Source organism: Phallusia mammillata, chromosome 1, assembly GCF_965637545.1.
Source record: "Phallusia mammillata chromosome 1, kaPhaMamm4.hap1.1, whole genome shotgun sequence".
NCBI classification, from domain to species: domain Eukaryota; kingdom Metazoa; phylum Chordata; class Ascidiacea; order Phlebobranchia; family Ascidiidae; genus Phallusia; species Phallusia mammillata.
In genome coordinates, this window is record NC_137252.1 from 714,066 (window position 1) to 736,021 (window position 21,956).

At 36.2% G+C, this 21,956-nt stretch overlaps 2 protein-coding genes across 2 annotated transcripts; one reads left to right on the plus strand and one right to left on the minus strand.

The window, feature by feature from the left end:
• The first annotated feature begins 2,197 nt into the window (after positions 1–2,197).
• Positions 2,198–6,328, plus strand: LOC145209014 (uncharacterized). The gene has a single exon (XM_080079263.1). The coding sequence runs from the start codon at positions 2,234–2,236 to the stop codon at positions 2,915–2,917; it is 684 nt and encodes a 227-aa protein (XP_079935389.1). The 5' UTR covers positions 2,198–2,233; the 3' UTR covers positions 2,918–6,328.
• An 8,725-nt stretch (positions 6,329–15,053) lies between these two features.
• LOC145219308 (receptor-type tyrosine-protein phosphatase alpha-like) lies at positions 15,054–18,425 on the minus strand. Its single transcript, XM_080086690.1, has 12 exons — positions 18,240–18,425; positions 17,575–17,706; positions 17,251–17,390; positions 17,053–17,188; positions 16,794–16,894; positions 16,528–16,616; positions 16,398–16,471; positions 16,036–16,161; positions 15,856–15,972; positions 15,479–15,624; positions 15,204–15,339; positions 15,054–15,136 (listed from the first exon to the last, which is right to left on the minus strand). Exons 1-12 carry the CDS (start codon positions 18,300–18,302, stop codon positions 15,062–15,064), a joined length of 1,335 nt encoding a protein of 444 aa, XP_079942816.1. The 5' UTR covers positions 18,303–18,425; the 3' UTR covers positions 15,054–15,061.
• Positions 18,426–21,956: the final 3,531 nt, after the last annotated feature.

Sequence of the window (21,956 nt, forward strand, 5' to 3'; positions counted from 1 at the left end):
AGTGTTATTGCAAGCTAAAAAATCAATTCGCGGTTAGTTTACATTTTTCCTAAGTAATGATTATGTACTTTGTAATCCAGAGTGATTACGCTCTGAAGCAAAAACACAAACACTATTTATGATTTTTACTGTTACTAAGAAGGACGAACGTGACTTTGAACAACAATACTATGGTCCATCCCAAACTGTAATTCGGAAGCAAAGATACTTCAGATGCTTTTGTATTTGTTTCATGACACCAAAATGCGTAACGTTGGTTTCGTGAGCAAAACGTTTCTTTGTCGACCAAGTTAAATGTCCGATGTCTATTTTCATAATAACTTTCTTTAGTTTGTTTAGAGCTCAAACAGGGCTGGGTTACGCAACTACCGTACGATGATTTATAACAAGGATGATTTTAACAGATGTAACCAACTTCCATCGATGTAATCAGCTGAATTTAAAAAAATCGCAAAACTTTTGCTAGAAATGCCAATGCCAGAAACAATTCATTTTTGTTGGAGAACATTTGTTTAATTCCTGAAGTATGAAAGTAAAACACTATTTTTGTACAGTAAAAAATACTTCAAAAAACTTTTATTTCATGTATTTAACGCTAGTAGGCTACTTACTGTTTGCTTGTCCCGTCGAATACTGAATAAAAGTTAAAACCAAAAATGTCCTCAAGTCATTACTCTTTATAGCTGAGAGCATTTTATTCAATTCCCTGGTGAACAAGATGTTTGAAAAACAATTTTTGCGTAAATCAAAGCAAACTTCATTTATGACAGATGACAAGTATTTGTTTCTTTTAGAAGAATAGGTTATTCCTGAGATCGCCTGAAATCTTTTTCACCTTCCAGCAGTCTTATTTAACTGACCCCATACACTGCACATATGCAAGTTTGCTACTCCTGATTAACAATGCCTTGTTGCTTTGCCTCTGAGTCATCGTCTACATAGCAGTTTCCTGTGCCTAGTTGAAATCATCTAGTTGCGTTGCACAAGGGCTACGTGGAAAGCATGACATAATGCTGCATTTATATTCAAACGTTTATCCATCATTAACTTCGAAATGAATTTATTACTTGAATATGCTGTAAAACTGCATTGTTAAGCACAGTTTAGTGTATACTGGTGAAGACATCACAACCAACAAGTTAACTTCGTATTTCCTACGTATTTCTGTGCAGCAACATCGCATAGTGTGCTTTATGACAAGCGTACTTTTATAGGCTGTAGGCAACTATTTCCGGCTTGGTAATATTTTCTGTATAATTGTTCTTCCATGTTTTTTCACCAACAGAAATAATGCAAACTAAACTTAATCTATTGATCCCACTATCCCACAATCTACTTGTCTAAGTCGAGTTTCACTAAATTCTCTCCCATGCAAGATTTCGACAAACAACTCATTGCAATGACGATGTTGCTGCCACGCTTTTTGTCACGATCTAGCAACTGTGGCTTCCACTTTTCTCGCTTTCCAAACTTTAAGCTTACGGGTCTGGTAATTGCTTTAGTGAAATTTTGCAACAAAACCTGACTTTCATTAACTGCTCTTAGTGTATCTGTTTTCAAAACACCATCTCCATCCCTACTGTCTGTTGACCGGATATATGGTCAATAGTTATAAAATGGATTCATTGATGACAACATCGGTCGGACAAACCCGTTTGTTTGCTTACAGAATGAAAGTGATTTAAAACAAATCTTACCATCTGTGATTTCTGGCCCAAACTAAGACGATAATTAAAAGTAACAGGAAACTGAAAGTGGCAGTGGTCATTAGAATCTGGCGATCATCAAATAAAAGGACGATTTGAAAAAAAAATGCCGATGACGATTATGTAACGGTGTCATGTGAGATGTCAAATACAAAAGAAGGTGATATCAATATGATTTTATCTTTTTCATGTTCTATATCGTATTTTTGATGGTGATTGGCGTCAAGCAAGCATGCTTGCAATACGTCAACTTTAAGTGGAGTTCACTTAGCTAATCGTCTACATTAGATTCCACTTTCTTTTTTGTGTAACACTTTATAGTTTAAGCGTAAACGTACTGTTTTATTGCAGGAAATTTTATATTTTGGTTCTAAGCGTTTTCGGCTATCAGATTAACTGGGTTTTCGAGGAAACGTTCATTTCTATTTGAATAAGGTTGATGTCGGCATAGGAATTTTAAGCCATAAGCTCTAAAGTATCAAATTAATTTGTGCATTTTGAATATCTGATTTTGCTAAAAAAGAAATATGGGAGGATCAACAACTGCCACTAAGATGGACAAGATGTTAAAAGCTCTGGAGGAAATAAAGATTCGCCAGGACAAGTTTGAAACCAAAATGGAACAGGTTGAATCTAACCCCGCTACTACTTTTTCAAAAGGTGCTCCTGCGGAAGATCTGCAAAAGGAAGTGAAGGCAATGCGCTCTACCCTTTCTGCCCTCGAACAGGAGATGAAAAGCTTCAGAGAAGTGATCTCAGACTGCCAACAAAGTGTTGACGACCTGGAGCAATATGGAAGAAGGAATTGCCTAATCCTTCATGGAGCTAAAGACATACCCAAGGGGAGTTACTCTGACTTGGTAGAATATACTTTAAAGTTTTTTAATACAAAACTAAAACTTAAGTTCCAGGTAACTGCCATGGACATTGACATTGCTCATGTCCTGCCGGCAAAAAAGGGTACTCCATTGATAATTAAATTTGTCAGAAGATCAGTCAGAAACTCCATATTTTTTAGTAAACGACAACTTGCTCGAACCGGGTTTACCATCACTGAGTCGCTGACGAAGAGACGGCTACAGTTGCTGAGAAAGGTCCAAGAAAAGGTTGGAATGAGATCAGCTTGGACCAACAATGGTACAATTTTCATTTGTGTCAATGACAAAAAAAAGGTAATACGTAGCCTAGATGACTTACAATCCGTATCCTAAAATGTCATACTAATATATCAATGTCATATCGAAATTAGCACATAGTGTGGTATTTTCCTTCCTTTTATGTAATAATGCACTGATACTGTTACAAAAATTGAGCTCTGGCTACTCTGTATGCTTACAAAAAGAACGCCTAAAAAACCTCAAGGAAACGCTCAATGTAAAGAACAACCTATCCCCTGTAAAAAATCATTGGATACAAACACCCAACTGCCATATTCCTCCCTAACACATATCGAACTGTCTAATCTATTTGCCACCCATGATACAGACACCATCAACTCTATTTTTAACTGCAATGAAAATTTGAACCCTGTTGATCAATGTGACAATGATTGCCTAAATGAAGAAAACTCTTCTGCCTGTCACTATGTTTTATCAAATAGTATCCCAGCAAATGCTCCTTCCAAAGGTAGTTTCTCAGCAATGTGTATTAATATTAGATCATTAGTAAATCCTAGAAACTTTTCAAAGCTTGAATGCTTGATCAACAACATGAATATTAAACCAACAGTCATCTGTGTAAATGAAACTTGGATTAAGAAAAATGCTCCTGGTGTTCATTGTAATCTCCCTGGCTATAATTTTATATCAAACAGTCGTACCATCAGCAATGGGGGAGGAGTAGGTTTATATGTTAACAATAATGTATCATATTCTATATGTGATAATCTTACCATTATGAAAGAAAAAATATTTGAATCTATTTTTATCCAAATTGCTTTTCCACATACAAAAATCATATGTGGAACCATTTACAGGTCACCAGGACAGGACCACAAAAGCCAAACTGACTTTCTGGATACATTAACTACGTCACTTTCAGTAATACACAATAAGAAATCTCCTACTTATATACTTGGAGACTTTAACTACAACTTACTAGACGCAAACAACAGTCATGTTGATAGTTTTACCATGTCACTTTTTGATAAATCATTTATTCCTCTGATCAACAAACCTACACGAATTACAGACACATGTAGTACATGCATTGACCATGTATGGACAAACAACCACAAACACAAAACCACCAACAGTATATTGCTAGATTCCGTGTCAGACCATTTGCCTGTCATAACGTGCACAGATATAAAAACAATAAAGAGTGCGGAGGCCGCTAGACAACGAAATTTTTGTAAGAAAAACATTGATAGATTTAAATTGCTACTTGAAGAAGTCGATCTTTCACAACTTATGACCCAAAATGACCCCAACATTGCTTATAGTTTATTAACTGGGATAATTGACAAACATTTTGCAAGTTGTTTTCCATTTAAATTAGCAAAACCACCACATGAAATCAACACATGGTTTGATCAGGATCTACACAGTTTACACCTTTTTAAGCAAAACTTATACAGAAAGTACATGAATAAAAAGACAGATTGTAGAAAGGAAAAATACAACAAAATACGTAACATTTACACACATATGCTGACTAAGAAAAAACAGGACCACTATCACACATTGTTTTCTACTATAAAACAAAACAGCAAACAGACATGGGCCACAATCAATAAATTGCTTGGGCGGGTCAAAACAAAATCATCCAGTCCAATATTAATTGATGGATATGCTACTACTGAAGCCAAGGAAATAGCCAATCACTTCAACCAATACTTTGGCACGGTTGCTAAAAATCTAGCCGCAAAATTAGATCCCCCAAACAAACCATATCATTCTTACATGACAAAAGTCTGCCCGGATTCCATGTTCTTATACCCAACCTGTCCTGGTGAACTTGGTCAAATCATACAATCCATGAAACCTAAAATGAGTTGTGGCTTCGATGAAATTCCTGTAAAAGTTATAAAAAGTTTTGGTGAAAATGTAAAACTTGGACTAAGCCATGTTTTTAACTTGTCACTCCGGTCTGGTACATTTTTAAGTGGTTTTAAAGAGGCAAAAGTAATTCCAATACATAAGAAAGGTGATAGGAAACTAGTATCAAACTATCGACCAATAAGCTTGCTCTCAAACCTATCCAAAGTACTAGAAAAACTAGTTTACAATAGAGTATATTCTTTCTTAAGGTCAACAAACTTTTTCACTGACTGCCAATTCGGCTTCAGAAAACAACACTCAACTTGCCATGTTACAACCAAATTAATAGCGGATGTTACTGAGAGTTTAAACAATAAGCATCATACCATGGGCATATTCCTTGACTTATCAAAAGCTTTTGACACAATTGATCACAATATAATGATAAATAAACTGTATTCTTGTGGGATTAGAGGTGTGGCACTGGATTGGTTTGAGAGCTACCTTAATGGTCGATCACAACGAGTTTTTTATAATGGTTCTATATCATCTAATAAAATGGATATTCCACTAGGAGTCCCCCAAGGCTCTCTGTTAGGTCCCCTACTTTTTATTATATATGTCAATGACCTTCCGAGTTGCTTGCAGTATGGCTCTCCTCTAATGTTTGCTGATGATACGACTATCATAATAAGTGCAAAATCTAAAAATGAACTGGAAAAAAGGGCTAACTTAGAAATGGAAGCTATATATAATTGGTTGGTTGCAAATAAACTCACCCTAAATATAAGCAAAACCAAAACAATGGTGTTTCATTCAAGTGGACATCATACTGTAAATGTGGCCATCAAAGGTAAAAATCTTCAACAAGTACAATCTCTGTCATTTTTAGGTGTAATCCTCAATGAAAGGCTGTCTTGGAAGGAGCATATTAATAAACTTTATCAAACATGCAAGCGTAACCTTGCAATTGTGATAAAAATCAAAAACTATTTGAATAGAGACACCTTGTTAAGTTTGTACCATTCACTGATTATGCCTCACATTCGTTATTGCATAACAAACTGGCATCATGGTCAATCTGTACTAATTTCCAAATTACAGGGTATCTGCAGTAAATTCATTAAAATCATTTTTGGTGTTAGGGGCTCTCACAATGTCGAAAATGTGATGAGAAATAATGGCTTGCTCACAATTAACCAGCTTTATATGCTTGAAATATTAACTTTTATGCACAAGCATAACAATAACATACTTCCAGCTATTTTTGCTGATTTCTTTAAGACCAACGTTACAACTATTTCGACACGTTCCAATTCTAACTATTTGAAACCTTTTGTTAGTGGTAGTGTCCATCAGCAATCTATGCGATATATTGGCCCAAAAGCCTGGAATGACATTCCGTCAGATCTTCGAAATGCCAGTTCAACAAGACAATTTATTGCAAACGTCACTTCGTTTTGTTCACACGAGTTTTAAATATCACACTACCCTAGACTCTCGCGCATCTTAACAATTTCAGGCGACTAAATCTAGAGAGTATTTTTAGCCTGTTTTCACATCACAGTAACTTAACTGTCTATTCATAAAAATACAGCGTCATGATTTTGCCAACGCCGATGCCTTGCTTGGTGCACGTTTTTTTTTTTCTTTCTTTGTTTGTTTACAAATCCACTAGCACCGGTTCTGGTAGCGCTGTCTTCATGCATGTTGTATGTGCACTAAAATGGATTGTATGCCAATATTAACCACTCACACTCACAAGTTTGCAGTGTTTTTGTTTTCATTAAGATTTCACAAGCTTTTATCACATTAGTTTTAGACAAACACAGCAAATCGTAAAGTAATAAGTTAGTCTTGTATATGTGCTGATTTATATTGCATAGGCTACAACCTGGAACTGGTAAATTGCTGCCGTGTTGTGTTTTTTATTGTTGCAGGGTAATTACAAGTTTGAAGCGTCCTTTTGCCATGCGTCCCGAGTAAGCTGGGCTGACAACAACCGATTCAAATGCATTTCTTTCGGCATTTTTTCTTTTTTTTTCTTTTTGCTTTTTTGTGCTTATTTTCTGTTCTTTTTTGTTTATTTCTGTTTGTTCTTGATGTGTCTCATGAATAATGCTTTTATTACCATTTCAAATGGTTTAAATTATTATTAATCCTCATTTTCTGTAAATGATTTAATTACTAACTCTGTTAAAGTAACAAACTGCAGTTAGTTTAAAGTATACTATTACTGTAAAGTGTTATTCCCTATGTGTGTGTGTGTGTGTGCTCTTCCTTCCGGCGCTTGAAACTATCCGGCAGGGTTTCTTTCGGTGGTTTCTTTTCCTGTCGAACCCCACCCTCCTTCCTAACACGGGTGGTTAGATTCTAGGGCCCCCTCGACTGGTCCCACCAACGTTCCCCCCCCCCAGTCGTGTTATACTCACAGTGCGCCTAACTCACTTTCTGGTGAGCTCCTGCCACATAACGCCTTATAATACGGTGTAGCTGCAGCGCGTTTAATCATGATCCACCAATTGTGCCCTCCACTTTTTTGCGCCCCATAACGTCTTAACGTTGCGCAGCTATTTCCGGCTTGGTGATTGTCTTTAGTGCAATTGTGTCGCTATGTTTTCTTTTCACCAAGCGAAATAAACTCAACTCAACTCAACTCAAACAAAGATGCTTTACTTTCTACAAAAACAGCTTTTTATACATTTGTTTTGCAAAATAATCAAATTTATTTTAAAACTTTTACGAGCTACTACCCAGCGGAAAAGCTTTCGGTACAAACACTACAGACAAACTAAAAAACAATTTTAAAGCATTTATCATTTTAAGAAACTAAATTGACAATTTTATTGAAGAAACTAAGTGGATACAACTGATAACAAATTAAAAATTAAACTAGTTATGTTTTTGTTTCGTATGTAGGGTTTTCATTTGTTGCTCTGTAGTTTTCGTATTCATGTTGATCTGTAGTTTTGTCGTCAGAGTTTGCTGCAAAACAGATTGTAAATTCCATTGTCAACAGTTTGAGGCTTTTAACTCATACAATAAGTTATTGGATGTGTAATGTGTTGGGTTCAAACTTTGTACGATAAACTTGAGTCTTTGCAGCAGAAATTTTTCTTACCTTCGTTACTCTGATGTGGAAACTGTTCCTGAGTCGCTTGTTTTTTTTAGATGCTTTACTATTTGAAGTTCTGTGGAAACAAATTTTGCTTATTATGGTGCTCTGTGGGAAAAACGAGTGTTTGGAATTGAAATTAAGTTGGGACAGCAATCGGACCTAGAGTTTGTGGTTCTAATCTCTAACTGTTTCGAGTTTAAACAAAGTAAACAAATTGCTCAGCTGGTGGAACAAAGGTAATTAAAACAGCTGCGATTGCAGGCACCTGCGTCTTCGGCGAATAAACATGACTATTAGCCCAACCATGACAAGGAGCAGAAGCAAGAGGCCGATCGCCAAACCAGCAATCATTCCAACACTCGTTGCAGGTAAACCGCACGAAGGGGGATTACCTAAAGTGGTTACTGTCAGATTGGATGTGATGTTTGTGTTGATTGAACCAGTGATAATTACTGTGACATGCAATACAAAGATGTTTTGTTGTTGTACGTGATAAACTATAATGGCATGTGTCAAAAACCGACGGATTATAATTCTACAAAAAGTTACTTACAAAAATATGGTATGAAATAGAAAGCAAGAGATCTTGAATTATTGTCGTGTTATCTGAATACGGGACGGAGATTGTTTGATTCAAACTCATGACAACAATCTGAACCTGCAGCAAGGTATAAGTTTGTTTCAACAATTTATGTTTGTCGACTAGAAATCAAACCAAAAGCAACACACAATATATTTTGTACCCGTGCTGTTAAATTGTTGTTGTTGATGAATTGGTCAAGTCCAGTCCAACGAACAAGCACAGTTGAAACGTCGCATGGAAATGTCTCCGCAGTCGTGTTCACTACAAAAATCGTTGTTAAGGTTTGGACACGGTAAATGTTTCCTAACTCTTGGAATTTAATATACCACACAACACGTAGCACGCTTGCTTACCTGGTGAATAACAACTTGATGGAGGCTTTCCAAAAGTTGTTACTGTTTTCGATGTTGAGACGTTAGTGTTCAAGCATCCGGTAAGCATTGTAGTGATCTGAAACGTTTAAGCTGTATCACTTAAATTATGCCTTCAATTGAAGCATTCAAAAATTAAGAATCAAGGTCTGGACTTTTAATTTTTATAGGCACTGATACGATGCTCTAACTTGACAAATAATTTGTACTTCTACTATACATTGCTTACGGTAATGTAGTAATTAGTTGCTAAACTTAGGTTTTCGATGGTTGTCGACAGAATAGCATATGGTGCAATGAATTTTCTGTTCATTTCCAAGACATAAATTTCAACCTAAACGAAACATTTGTTAAAATCAAGAAGTTAACGGACGTATATAAACTGTATGTCACTTCTGCATAAAGTTTATTGTTGCGGATGAATTGATCAAGTCCAGTCCAACTGACCAACACAGTTGAAGGGTTGCATGGAGTTGTATCCATAGTCGCTTTAACTAGAAAAAAGTTTAAATTAAATATTCATGAAAAGCATATTGTCTAGCGACACGATATAAAAGTATGTGCAAACATATTTGCAAAAAGATCATTGGAACACAAATTAATGTCAAGAAGACATTTACTTGTTTTTGCTGACTGATTTACTTGAAATTACTCACATTTCACTTGACAAGCGTAGTAAGTCGATTCACCACTGCAGTTTATGCTTGACTGCTCCCATCCGATCCCATAATGCAACGCTCCCTGTTGACAAGTTGTAACGTTGGAAACGGGAAAGTTTGCCGGAGATCCGTCGCTCCAATACCAACCATGTAACGACGTGTGGTAACGAGCTCCAATCAAAACGTTAACGTCTGAAAAAGAAATGGCAAATACTATTTATGCACAACGATAGGTTTTGCATGTCTGGTGCCTAAATGTTGTTGGGTACCCACTTTCCGCCAAGAACGATCCCTCATATATGGTGAAGTTTTGAAAAGTTTCGTTGACACTTCGTAACTTGCTTGAACGTTTTGGTTTTCCGCGTCTATAGTTAAATACTTTTTTTCGGCTTTTTCTGGTGTAAGTGTCGGAAAACAAGAAAAACTGTAATGTCCATTCTGTAAACAAACATAAATTAATCAAATAACAATAAATGAGCCTGAGATCTTTTTTATTGACATGGCAATAGGGTAGAAATCAAGGTTTGAAACATGGCAGTTACGTTTTGTATTGAGTTTTCGTTCTTTGTGAATGGCTGTATAAACAAACCCACTTTTTACGTACCAGTTTGTTATTATGAAAAATAAAACATTTTTTTTTTAAACAAAAAACGGTTACACACAAATTTTGGGTTATTTTTCATACACACATTTTTTTAAATACATAGATTTGACATCTGCCTTATATAACGGTTAACTAAATTACTAAGTTTATTCACACTAACGGTTCCAATCTCCATTGGGCGCGAGGCCACTGCAATTTCTTCCAATAGTGACATTCCACCGCTCATTGACAGTGTTTCTCCCATAGTCGCAAAAATAAATTGGTTGACTTTGGTTTTTAGGATTGCTGTTGAAAAAAATAAAGTAAATATATGTATATATATTTACATATGTATGGTTACGATTTCCATGGTTGCTGTTAAATGTGTTTACTTGATTAGCAGACCGAAATACCACAGATGTCCGAGAGATTTTGTACTTTTCCAGAAATCCTCTTCAGCCGAATTGTTTGAGTATTTGTATCGTTCATGTTTGTCTTCGTAAAAGATATAAACCCGCTGCAAATCTGTTTTTTGAGTTTTTTTTTGCAATGCAGTTCAACATGAGCATTTTTCAACAAAAAGTAACTACGCATTTACAGCCTTTCACGGGTTTTGAGTGCCGTTGAAGCATATCTGTCTGAATAAACATAAGTGCAAACCTGTCGTATATTTGTCTGTCATGAGTTGAGTGAGAGTTGTGTTGATCTGCGGGTCATCAGTCATTGCAAGATTTCCACCCAGCAAAGAACATTTCTCCTGTGCAGTGTTTGCATCAACAAGATCGTCAGATAATATCAAGTCACTGTCCTTCACTGCTTGATGAGTATTTGTACAACCTGTCAAAAAGCCTTTTTTAGAAAAAAAAATTTTTTTTGGTTTTTATAATAAGTTATATTTGGTTTCGATGTAACTTACTGTTGTGTTGAGTGTGTGAGTAGTGAACAAGAAACAACAACACCACAATCTTGTGACCAGATATCATGACTAACATTGACAGACCGAAATATCAACAAATGACTTTTAGGTTTTAAATTAAGCAATCTATTCTTCAATCGTAAAGCTTTTTGTTAGGCACTCTGTGATTATAATTTTTCAAATAAATACAAATTGAAAAAGCTTAAACGCTCCCTTGCTTCTGAACTTGAAACACTGAAAAGCATTGCTCAATTCGCACTGACAGAAGAAACGAAAGTCCTTGTGTTTCTTAAGAATCGTCCGACACTTTGGTGTTTACCAACTCGTTAAAGCGCTTTTATGTTTTACTGCAAACATTGGCACCTTCACCTTAATGGAAGTCATAAAGCACTGTCAAGTCAAGTGATTTTTTTGCATGGGCACTATATCATAACAATTCCGTTTTTGTTGAACAGATACGTAAAACGCAAGGACACGGAAAAAATCTATAGATTATCGAGTCAAGTGTTGGTTAAATTTGGTTTTCTGGGTATGTCGTACCGTAGAATCGCAACCGACCGCACGATCCTGGCAGGGTACGTCCTGTTGCATAAGACGGTAGTTGAACTCGCGAGTTTTGTTGGCCTAATGAAACCCGCCTTAACAGGAAACTTCAGCGCGGTTCCTCGGAACGTTTCCTTGTTACTGTTGCATTGGATGTGATGTTTGTGTTTATGGAACCAGTGACAATCACTATGACCTGAAATCACAAACATACCTTTTGTTTATGTACATGTTAAGTTACGGTCTCCGGAAAAGTTTATTAACGTTATTTCGCTGCTAAAACAGTGCTTGTTCAATTAACAAAAACACAGGCGACAGGCTTTTACCTCAATGACATACGAAGTAGAGTGAGTGAGATCTTGTATTGTTGTGGAGTAATCAAAATACGGAGCAGAGACTGTTTCATTCAAACCGTCCACTTGAATTTTAACCTGCATGTATAGTGATATCAAATAACCGTTTAGTTATCGTTTAGTTCAAACTTGGTTTAAACCTGAGCTGTTAGATGGTTGTTGTTGATGAATTGATCAAGTCCAGTCCAACTGACAAGCACAGTTGAAGCGTTGCATGGAAAAGTCTCTACAGTCGTGTTTACTGCAATGTAAATAGGAAAGAAGCGTTGTGTCAGGATCTTAAAATTTGTGTTTGCTTAAATAGTTTTCTCACTTTTGCGTAATTGTGGTTGCGAAACAGTGATATGTTTTTTAAACTATTTTTAATTTCCATAACTTCAGTGCTACACGAAACCAAATTACATTTCTTTTCTGCGATAATTTTTACCTTTTGGGTAACAGCTTTGGGGGGGATTGCCCGGAGTTGTTGCTGTCAAACTGGATGTGATGTTTGTGTTGATTGAACCAGTGACAATCACTGTGACCTGGAATACACAAACAACGTAAATACATGAAAATGTAAAACAGAAGGTGTCCTGAAACTACTTCGAATAACTCAAATAAGAAAAAAATGTTTTCACCTGAATTTTATAGCATGTTGAATACTCTAGATCTTCTATCAAAGTCGGATTGTCAGAATATGGAACAGAGATTGTCTCACTTGAACCCTCGATTTGAATCACAACCTGCATGTAGTTTCGTTTTGAATGGTGGTTTAACAAACACAAACTTGGTTTAAACCTGTGCTGTAACATCGTTGTTGTTAATCAATTGATCAAGTCCAGTCCAACTGACAAGCACAGTTGATGCGTTGCATGGAAATGTCTCTGCAGTCGCGTTTACTACAAAAATCGTTGTTGAGATTTAAATTCAAATTTCTGTACGTGGCTTGTTCGCTTACATGTAGGATAGCAACTCGATGGGGGATTTTCATATGTAGTTACCAGTTTTGATGTTGATACATTAGCAGTCAGACAACCAGTAAACATTGTAGTGATCTGAAATTATGAAATGGATTTAATTTTACTATAGTTATCAGCCCATGTTCTTTATATAGAGTTCCTGTATAAAAATCTAAGTTTGATTACGTTAAACCGTTATTGCACATTTGTTTTGACCACGTTCTTTGGAAAATGAAATAATTATTTGGTACCTGCCGCCAAACAGCGTACTGTATTTGAATAAAAAACAGTAGCGATTTATAACATTAAGATGTGATAAAATTTATAACATACTTACAATCATGTTGTACTCTGTTTCAAAGCTCAGATTTCCAATGGTTGTGTTTTGATCTGCATACGGTGCTAAGATTCTCTTGTTTATTTGCAAAACATAAATTTCAACCTAAAAAAATATGAAAGAGTTCATACCAAAATATCCAATAAACTTGTTGCGATGAAACATTACCTCTGCATCAAGTTTGTTGTTGTTAATAAATTGATCAAGTCCAGTCCAACTGACAACCACAGTTGAGGCGTTGCACTTAAATTGCTCCACGAAAGCTGTGACTAAGAGCGAGACATAAGTTTAATTGCGAATGGCTGGAGAAAGTTTTAAAGTTAGCAACTTTTCCCTTCACATCACATCACAAGTAATACACTGTATCACTAAATCGCAAAAGATTGTTTGACTTGTGCCTAAGGTGTAATTCGAAACAAATGTTTGGATCAGTGAGTACAAAAACAAATCACATTAATATTACAACTCAGACTATGGTTCAGCTAATGTTAATAATTTTGGGTTGTAATTACTTACACTTTACTTGACAAGCGTAGTAAGCCATTTCGCCACTGCAGTTCATGCTTGACTGCTCCCATTCTATCCCATAATGCAACGCAGCCGACCGCACGATCCTGGCAGGGTAGGTCCTGTTGCATAAGACAGTAGTTGAACTCGCGAGTTTTGTTGGCCCAATGAAACCCGCCTTAACAGGAAACTTCAGCGCGGTTCCTCGGAACGTTTCCTGTGATCCTGTAAACAGGCCTGGGTGCACGAGGACATCCTTTAGCGCGATGAAAATGTTGCCATCGAGCATCTATTCCCCACGGTTTGTAGAATCGAAGGCGAGATCTAGTTCATTGTTATAATACAAACGAGTAAAAAGAATAAAAGTGAAAGAACGCTAAGATAAAACTAAAACAGACATAAAAAACAGAAAAAGGTAGCTAAAATTAGGGTAATTTTTGGCATAGAAAATCAAGCTGTATTATATGTATTCTGGTATGAGAACTGAGTGGTCATATTGCCTCAATAAATGCAAGCAATACTTTTTGTTTTGAAAGAGGACGAACGTGGCCGAGACTTTATATCGTGTGGTAATTCTTGCCATACTTTTGGACCTCGATGGCAAATTAATCGTTTGATAGACGTGGTGTTAATGAAAGTAATTCTGGTTTTCAGCCCTTTGTGTGTTGTAATACTGTACTGACTCAATAGGTGTGAAAAGGGTGTTGTATGTGAAAGGCAGTCGTGTAATAGTTTGGCTACTTTAAGCTTGTAAAAGTCTTTAAAAATTAGAACACGCAAGTCACGATATAGTAGGGTAGCGCGACAGCGGCAAGTGCTGTGAGTAATTCGCCGCGACGGCGTATTGCAGATAGGAATACGCAAAGGAGTTGTAAATAATACAGAGAAACTTTTGTCCAAAGTAGTCACGCAACTTACGATTATCATGAGCTTGTGACAAAAGGTTTGTCCGACCCTCAACATTTTACAGCAAGTTTTACTGCATGGAAATCGACTCAACAGAAAATGCTTCACTGTCGTTGTGTCGGCTGCTTGTTTTGTAGATTCTTTTTTACTACTTTACTTAACAACTGAATAACACCTGTTTAAATATCTCACATATTTAACTTGAATTTAGCAACTAACGACAAGCATAGATTTTAGTGGGTTTATTATTGTGTAGGCCTATCTTTCAAATAACGCTAAAATTAATTGCTTATTGTATTCTATGTAACAGAATTTTTCCAGCACAATTTATCTTTTTTTGGATGATAACGCAGAAATGATTTAAGAAAAAATTCTGGGAATTAAAGTTTCAACAAATCTTGCACATAAAATTATTTTCGGAAAACGGGGCAACACACAAGCAGCTGATTGCAGATCAGCATGATTAAACAACAAATGCTTCAAAAATGACAGAAAATCTATTAACGAACAAAAGCAAACGCTCAGATTTCTTAATAATTCCGTTGTCTGTTTGCAGATCATTGGAAGTTTGAATAAGTGTCGAAATCAGACAGATATTGCATGACGACCGAGTAGCAGTATTTGTACAGTTCCTGTCAAAATAAACTTTATTTGAAGAGATGTCTACTTATCTCGCCTTAGCCCAAAGAAAAACGTTACCTTGTTGTCGACCATATTCGGCCTCATATCTCTCAGGTCTTTCACAGTTCGGAATACATCCACCCGCTTTTGTGCCTTCAAACGTTCGAGAATGCTGACCAGAGCGATGAAGGTTCCAGTTCTTGTTGATCCGTTGCTGGAAACATATCAATATATATTTATCTTGTCAACATATTTATGATTTAGAAACTTTCATTAGCAGTCCACTTTTGACTAGATAACAAATAGTTGTAGCGAATCTCCTTGTCTTGTGTCAACTGAAAACATAATTTTACCTGCAGACAACCAGCACATATTGACAAATCTGTTTGGCCTTTAGCCGTTGCATTTCCTCGATAATTTTGATGAAATCCATTTCTTTCGGGGGTCGTTCCACGTCATTCCATCCCTTGACTTGCAGAAGCATCAATTGAGTATCAGCCTGAAAACAATTAAAGCTAAGTTTCATTATGCATGTTATAAAACTGGTGTTTAAATGTTAAAAGTCGGTATGTTGATCCGAGCAGTTACGCAAATTTTGAAATAATGCTATGTTGTGAAAGGTATTTTTGGGTTGTTTTTTGATAGATTATGTACTGATATGTTTTCACACATTAGACCACCACAAACTTTGTAGTTTAGAAGCAATGCTGTTCTAAAGTTTTTAACTTACAAAAGCGTTGGTTGTTGACCAAACGTCAACAGTTGTCAGATTGTGGACATTGCTTTCATTTACATCACATACAGAAACCGAAATATCTTCGTATTGTAAAGCTGCATTCACTGGAATCTAAAAACAATTTTATGTTTTAATACGTAAAGAAATTGTGATTTGAAAAAATGACAGTCTTACATTAATGCTATTTTCCAAATCAATGACAACCATAGCTTTTTTCTCCACAATCATCTTCCAGAAATTTTCTTTTTCTCCAGCAGCAGGATTTTTTGCAGCAATGAAACATTCTGAAGATCCTTGTTCCTGTATTTAAAACTGGATTAAAGTAGACTAAAAGAATCAGCTAATAACAATGTTTTGTCACAAGTGCAAAGATCATTTAAATTCTGCCGTGCATGTAAAGCATTAAAAATTGTTGACATTGTACCTGGACGGTTTGCTACTGATCTATGAGTGTAAAAGTATTGATACAATACATACGCCACCAATTGAAATTGAAACCGTGATGTGATTTGAAACATTCTATTTTGTATTATCACCTGAATATACGAGGCATCCAGTTGCTGTATAATCTCAAGTTTTTTGTTCCAAATTTTTACTGCTGTGTTCTTATCTGAACACAATATTTCATGTGCTTTAAAGGTCAAACATTGTGACAAATTCACTTACATGTTCTTAACTGTGGGTGATTTTCCTGCCATTCCTCGCCAAATCGCCACACTGACAATGTTTTGAATTCTTGCTCTTGCATCTTCGTGCTGCAAAACAAAAGCCTAATGCGCGCTCACATGTAAAAGCTGGTAGCAGTTTAAACAATAAACTCAACAAAGTGACAACTACCAATGTGGTACACCCACAAAATGCTTGCAAGGAATTAAAATTGTATACTAGTAATGAGCCATGTGTTGTGATTAAAGAACAACAAAATGAGTTACATTTCACTTGAGGTCATCGATTGTAGTTCTGTCACATCTTTATCTGTTTCAATTAAGTTCTCACGCTCCGTGAGAAGTTTGTAGACGTACATGTATTGTTTCTGAAGAAAAACAAATTTAGAAAAAAAAATCTATGATTGACGTTGCTGGTCTTAGTTGCATCATATGCCCCCCCTCTAGAGCAGTTAACATGTGGAATTTGTGCCCAATTCCTTCTTGTCGTTTTTTTATAGTTAAGTTAACGTTGGCAGCACATTACCGAGTTTTGAATCATGTCTGTTCGGTTTTCTCTCATTCTTAACACAGTTTGTGGCACATCAACTGTTCCTTTGTCGTCAAGTTCTTGAAACAAAGTGTCCATCGCTATGTAAGTACCTGTGCGTCCCACTCCAGCACTGCATTTAAACGTTGGGTTTACTGATTGGTCAAAATAACACAGGGTTTGTCAAGTCTTTACCTGCAGTGCACAATGATTGGAGCATTTGTGTTTTGCAAATCATCGACCATGTTACGCAGGTGGATCATGTTGGATGTAGTTACTGGAATTCCATGATCGGGCCAAGTTGTAAACTGCAACTGTGTTATGAAACGTTGCTCCTGAGAACGAAAACAAGTAATTGCATCAATTATTACGTCATTTTTACTGAAAAAGGAACGTGTCACCCACACGCCGTGCAATGTGTGAGTCAAGAAAACATTAGGTAACGAAATTTTAGGAAGACAAATACTAGTTTGTTGATCATTTACGTTTTATGGTTACATTTTCGTTATTTACACAAACCCTGGTTGTGGATAATTCGAACTGTCGATATGTGATTCCTCCGAGACTTGTCTCATGTTGTGTTCGAACTTCCAGATTCGACGACAATTTGATTTTGGAGTCCATATCAGGCCAATATTTTTCACACTTTGTCTGCAGTTAAAATATATTTTGTTATTTCTAGACCAGTGGTTCTCAACCCGTTTCAGGCCATGGACCACCGACGCAGCAAAAACAATATCGTGGACCATTACATTTTTAAGCAAGATTGAAGTAGGCCTATAAAATAATCATGTTTGCTTGAAACATAATAATTCAAAACCTATTTACAATAACATAAAAGTTATTGTCCACGATCACTGAGTCAAAACTTATTCACTAAATAAATAATTAGGAAGCAAATGCTTTTGACTCAAATTCAGTAGACACTGAAAAGAAGTGAGATTAAATAACTGACAACAAACACGCTGACCGTTTTTCAAAATACAATATGCGAAAAACAGTTTTTCACCAAGTTTAGTAGACGTCCTGTGGACCACCCAAAAACTCTTCGTAGACCACTAGTGGTCTATGGACCACGAGCTAAGAACCACTGGTTTAGACAAACAAAATACTCGTTTTCCATTAACTCCGTGGCAGATTTGATTTTGTCAATCAATGAATATTTGCCACATAACAAACTCAACTCTTCCTTTTTCCACCAAGCCAGTAAGCATTACGATGATGTTGGAGTTTTCCTGCCAAACCATCAACCAGAAATCGTTGATTGTCTCCTTCTTCGGACCCTGAGTGGCGATGAACTTCCTCGCGTTATCGTAACCCGGTATATAAGCGGCGTTGATGTAATCATTTTCACCGCTTCCTTGCAAAACTACTCGGGCATGATCGTCTATTGAACAAACGCCATTAATACTGAGATTCATTACACCTGCAGAAGTGTTACAACAAACATCCACTGTAGCCAATAAGGTATCACATTAAACTAATACAAGTAAAATAGCAAAACCAACTATCCTAATAAAAATAATAAAAACAAAACAAAAAATGAGGATGTGAATTGTGTTATGTCGCGGAAACAAATGTGCAACAGCTATGCCAGTAATAAATCAAGGGATTTACAACACAACAAAGTGACTTTTCCCGAGACTTTGATCAATAGGAAATCAGCCAATTTCATATACTAATTTGTTAAACTCATTTGTATTTTGTATTTCAATACTTACAAGGGAAAATATTCTTGTAGCGGTTTCTTACAGCATTTTGCGGCAATTGTGACACGTCCCTTGTTCTCTGGTTGTTTTTGCTTTGGTTTTCGACTTCCTGAAATGGTTAAATCCAGTGAAAGGAGTTTTCAAGGTTTGATTGTTTTCTTGTTGAATTGCTTGGACGTAAATGTTGATTATAGTTTTCTCTAACCTTAAATTCGTTGACAAATAGTAGTCCTGACTCAACATTTTTCTTGAACACTTCAAACAATTTGGTGACTCTGCAGTTTTTTGAGGGGACAACAGAAGGAGATAGATTTTCGTATATCACGGGTCCTGTTGAAACCATTATGTACATTTCAGCATGGCTCTATGGTATTGTTTTCATCAATTTTGTGAAACTCTATTAGTTAATTAGCAACTTTCGATAGAGAAAGTTACCTGCGGGTGACATTTGCGATGAAAATTCCACGTGTGAAGGCGGATCTTTATTATTTCTGCAAAAGCAGAACAGCTTTGAGTTAAACTTTTTTAGTTGGTCATGTTTCTATTTAATTGTTCTAAATTTCAGTTCTGAATAATTCGTGATCTAAATTTCAGTCGGTGGTAAAAATTTGGTTACCGGGCATCATGAGCAGAAGAATTTTGTCCAAAATGTTTTGATCAAAAATATCTAAAACATATTTATGTTTTGTGAGCCAAATTAGTTAATGACAAACCTGTTTCGACGTTTAATCATAACCACCAGCACAGCAATGACAAGTACCAGAAGCAACAGCCCGATCACCAGACCAGCAATCATTCCAACACTAGTCCCAGGATTTGTTCCAGGATAACAGTTTGGAGGGGGATTTCCCAGAGTTGTTACTGTCAGATTTGATGTGATGTTTGTGTTGATTGAACCAGTGACTATGGATGTAATCTGTGATACAAAAAAATAATTTCAGTTTAATTTTCAACAAAACGATTTTTAAGATTTTTTTCTGTTTATTTTTGCTTGGTCAAATATGAAAGAGAACAAGTCCTTACCAATATTTCATACAAAGTAGAGTGAAGGAGATCTTCTATCATAGTTGATTTATTGCAATAAGGAACAGAGATTGTTTGATTCAAACCCTGGCCTTCAATTTCAACCTGTATGTAATTTGGATGCAATGATGAATTTAGTTTTTTTTTCAGCAAAATTGTCACACTTTCAGGTTTGTTTATCAAACAATGAAGACTCAAAAAACAACAACAAAGAGTTTCCAATAGACCTGCGCTAACAGATCGTTGTTGATGAGGAATTGATCAAGTCCAGTCCACCTGACAAGCACATTTGAAGCGTTGCATGGAAATGTCTCTGCAGTCGAGTTTACTGGAATGAAAAATTTACTGTTTCTGTTTTACAAAACTTGCAGTAATTCAACAAATATTGCAGGCGTTTTAAATATCGTGTTTGTTAATCACTTGTCTGCATTTCATATGTCTGTTTAATTTTACGAAAAATGTTACCTGCAGGATAGCAGCTTTGCGGGGGAATACCCGGAGTTGTTACTGTCACATTAGATGTGATGTTTGTGTTGATTGATCCAGTGACAATTACTGTGACCTGAAAGACATCAAACACGTAACTAGTCTTGTAGGTTTCACCTTAAATGTGTTAAATCAACTCTCAATGGAAAAAAATTCACCTGAATCTCGTACAACGTTGAGTGACTGAGATCTTCTATTAAGGCCGAATCGCTAAAGTACGGAACTGAAGTTGATTGGTTTAAACCCTCGATGTTTATCTGAACCTGCATGTAGTTTGGTTACAAATATTTGTTTGAGAAACACACAAACTTGCTGTCAACCTCCGCCACGAGCTCGTTGTTGTTGATGAATTGATCAAGTCCAGTCCAACTGACAAGCACAGTTGAAGCGTTGCATGGAAATGTCTCTGCAGTCGTAATTACTGCAATACATAATAATAAGCCACTGATTATGGATTGCAAAGTTAGAGAAACACTTTGCCTGTTTCTTACAAATTGGGGTCGCTAAATACTTAAAAAATTGCATCAGTGTTTACCTTCAGGGTAACAACTTGAAGGGGGATTACCCGGTGTTGTTACTGTTGCATTGGATGTGATGTTTGTGTTGATTGAACCAGTAACAATCACTATGACCTGAAATCACAAACATACCTTTTGTTTATGTACATGTTACGTTCCGGTTTCCGGAAAAGTTTATTAACGTTATTTTTCTGCTAAAACAGTGATTACTCAATTAACAAAAACACAGGCGACAGGCTTTTACCTCAATGACATACGAAGTAGAGTGAGTGAGATCTTGTATTGTTGTGGAGTAGTCAAAATACGGAGCAGAGACTGTTTGATTTAAACCGTCCACTTGAATTTCAACCTGCATGTATACTGACATCAAATAACCGTTTAGCCACATACAAACTTGGTTTATACCAGAGCTGTTAGATTGTTGTTGTTGATGAATTGATCAAGTCCAGTCCAACTGACAAGCACAGTTGAAGCGTTGCATGGAAAAGTCTCGACAGTCGTGTTTACTGCAATGCAAATAGGAAAGAAACATTGTGTCTGGTTTTTAAAGTTTGTGTTTGCTAACATAGTTTGCTCGCTTCTTCGGAATTGTTGTTGCGAAACACTGGTATGAACTATGATTATTTTCCATACCTTCAGTGCAACACTAAACCAAATTACGTTTGGTTTCTGCAAAAATTTTTACCTTTAGGGTAACAACTTTGGGGGGGATTGCCCGGAGTTGTTACTGTCAGATTGGATGTGATGTTTGTGTTGATTGAACCAGTGATAATTACTGTGACCTGAAATACTCAAATTACGTAAATACATTCCGATAAAAAAGTAGTTGATTGTAAATAAAAGGTGTCCTGCAACTACTTCGATTAACTCAAATAGGAAAAAAGTGTTTTCACCTGAATTTCATAGAATGTTGAATACTCTAGACCTTCTATTAAAGTCGAATTGTCAGAATATGGAACAGAGATTGTGTCACTTAAACCCTCGACTTGAATCACAACCTGTTTTAGTTTCGTTTTAAATGGTGGTTTAACAAACACAAACTCGGTTTAAACCTGCGCTGTTAGATTGTTTTCGTTGATGAATTGATCAAGTCCAGTCCAGCTGACAAGTACAGTTGTAGCGTTGCACGGAAATGTCTCTGTAGTCGCGTTTACTACAAAAAGGT

What these genes read in the sequence shown, in the direction of transcription:
- LOC145209014 (XM_080079263.1), top strand. Translation starts at nt 2,234, where the DNA reads ATGGGAGGATCAACAACTGCCACTAAGATGGACAAGATGTTAAAAGCT.
- LOC145219308 (XM_080086690.1), bottom strand. Translation starts at nt 18,302, where the DNA reads ATGGTTTGGCAGGAAAACTCCAACATCATCGTAATGCTTACTGGCTTG. An exon ending in TCGAATTATCCACAACCAGG is followed by an intron (nt 17,391 to 17,574) that starts GTTTGTGTAAAT and finishes TTTCGTTCTCAG; the next exon opens with GAGCAACGTTTCATAACACA. An exon ending in TATGTGCTGGTTGTCTGCAG is followed by an intron (nt 15,340 to 15,478) that starts GTAAAATTATGT and finishes ATATGTTTCCAG; the next exon opens with CAACGGATCAACAAGAACTG.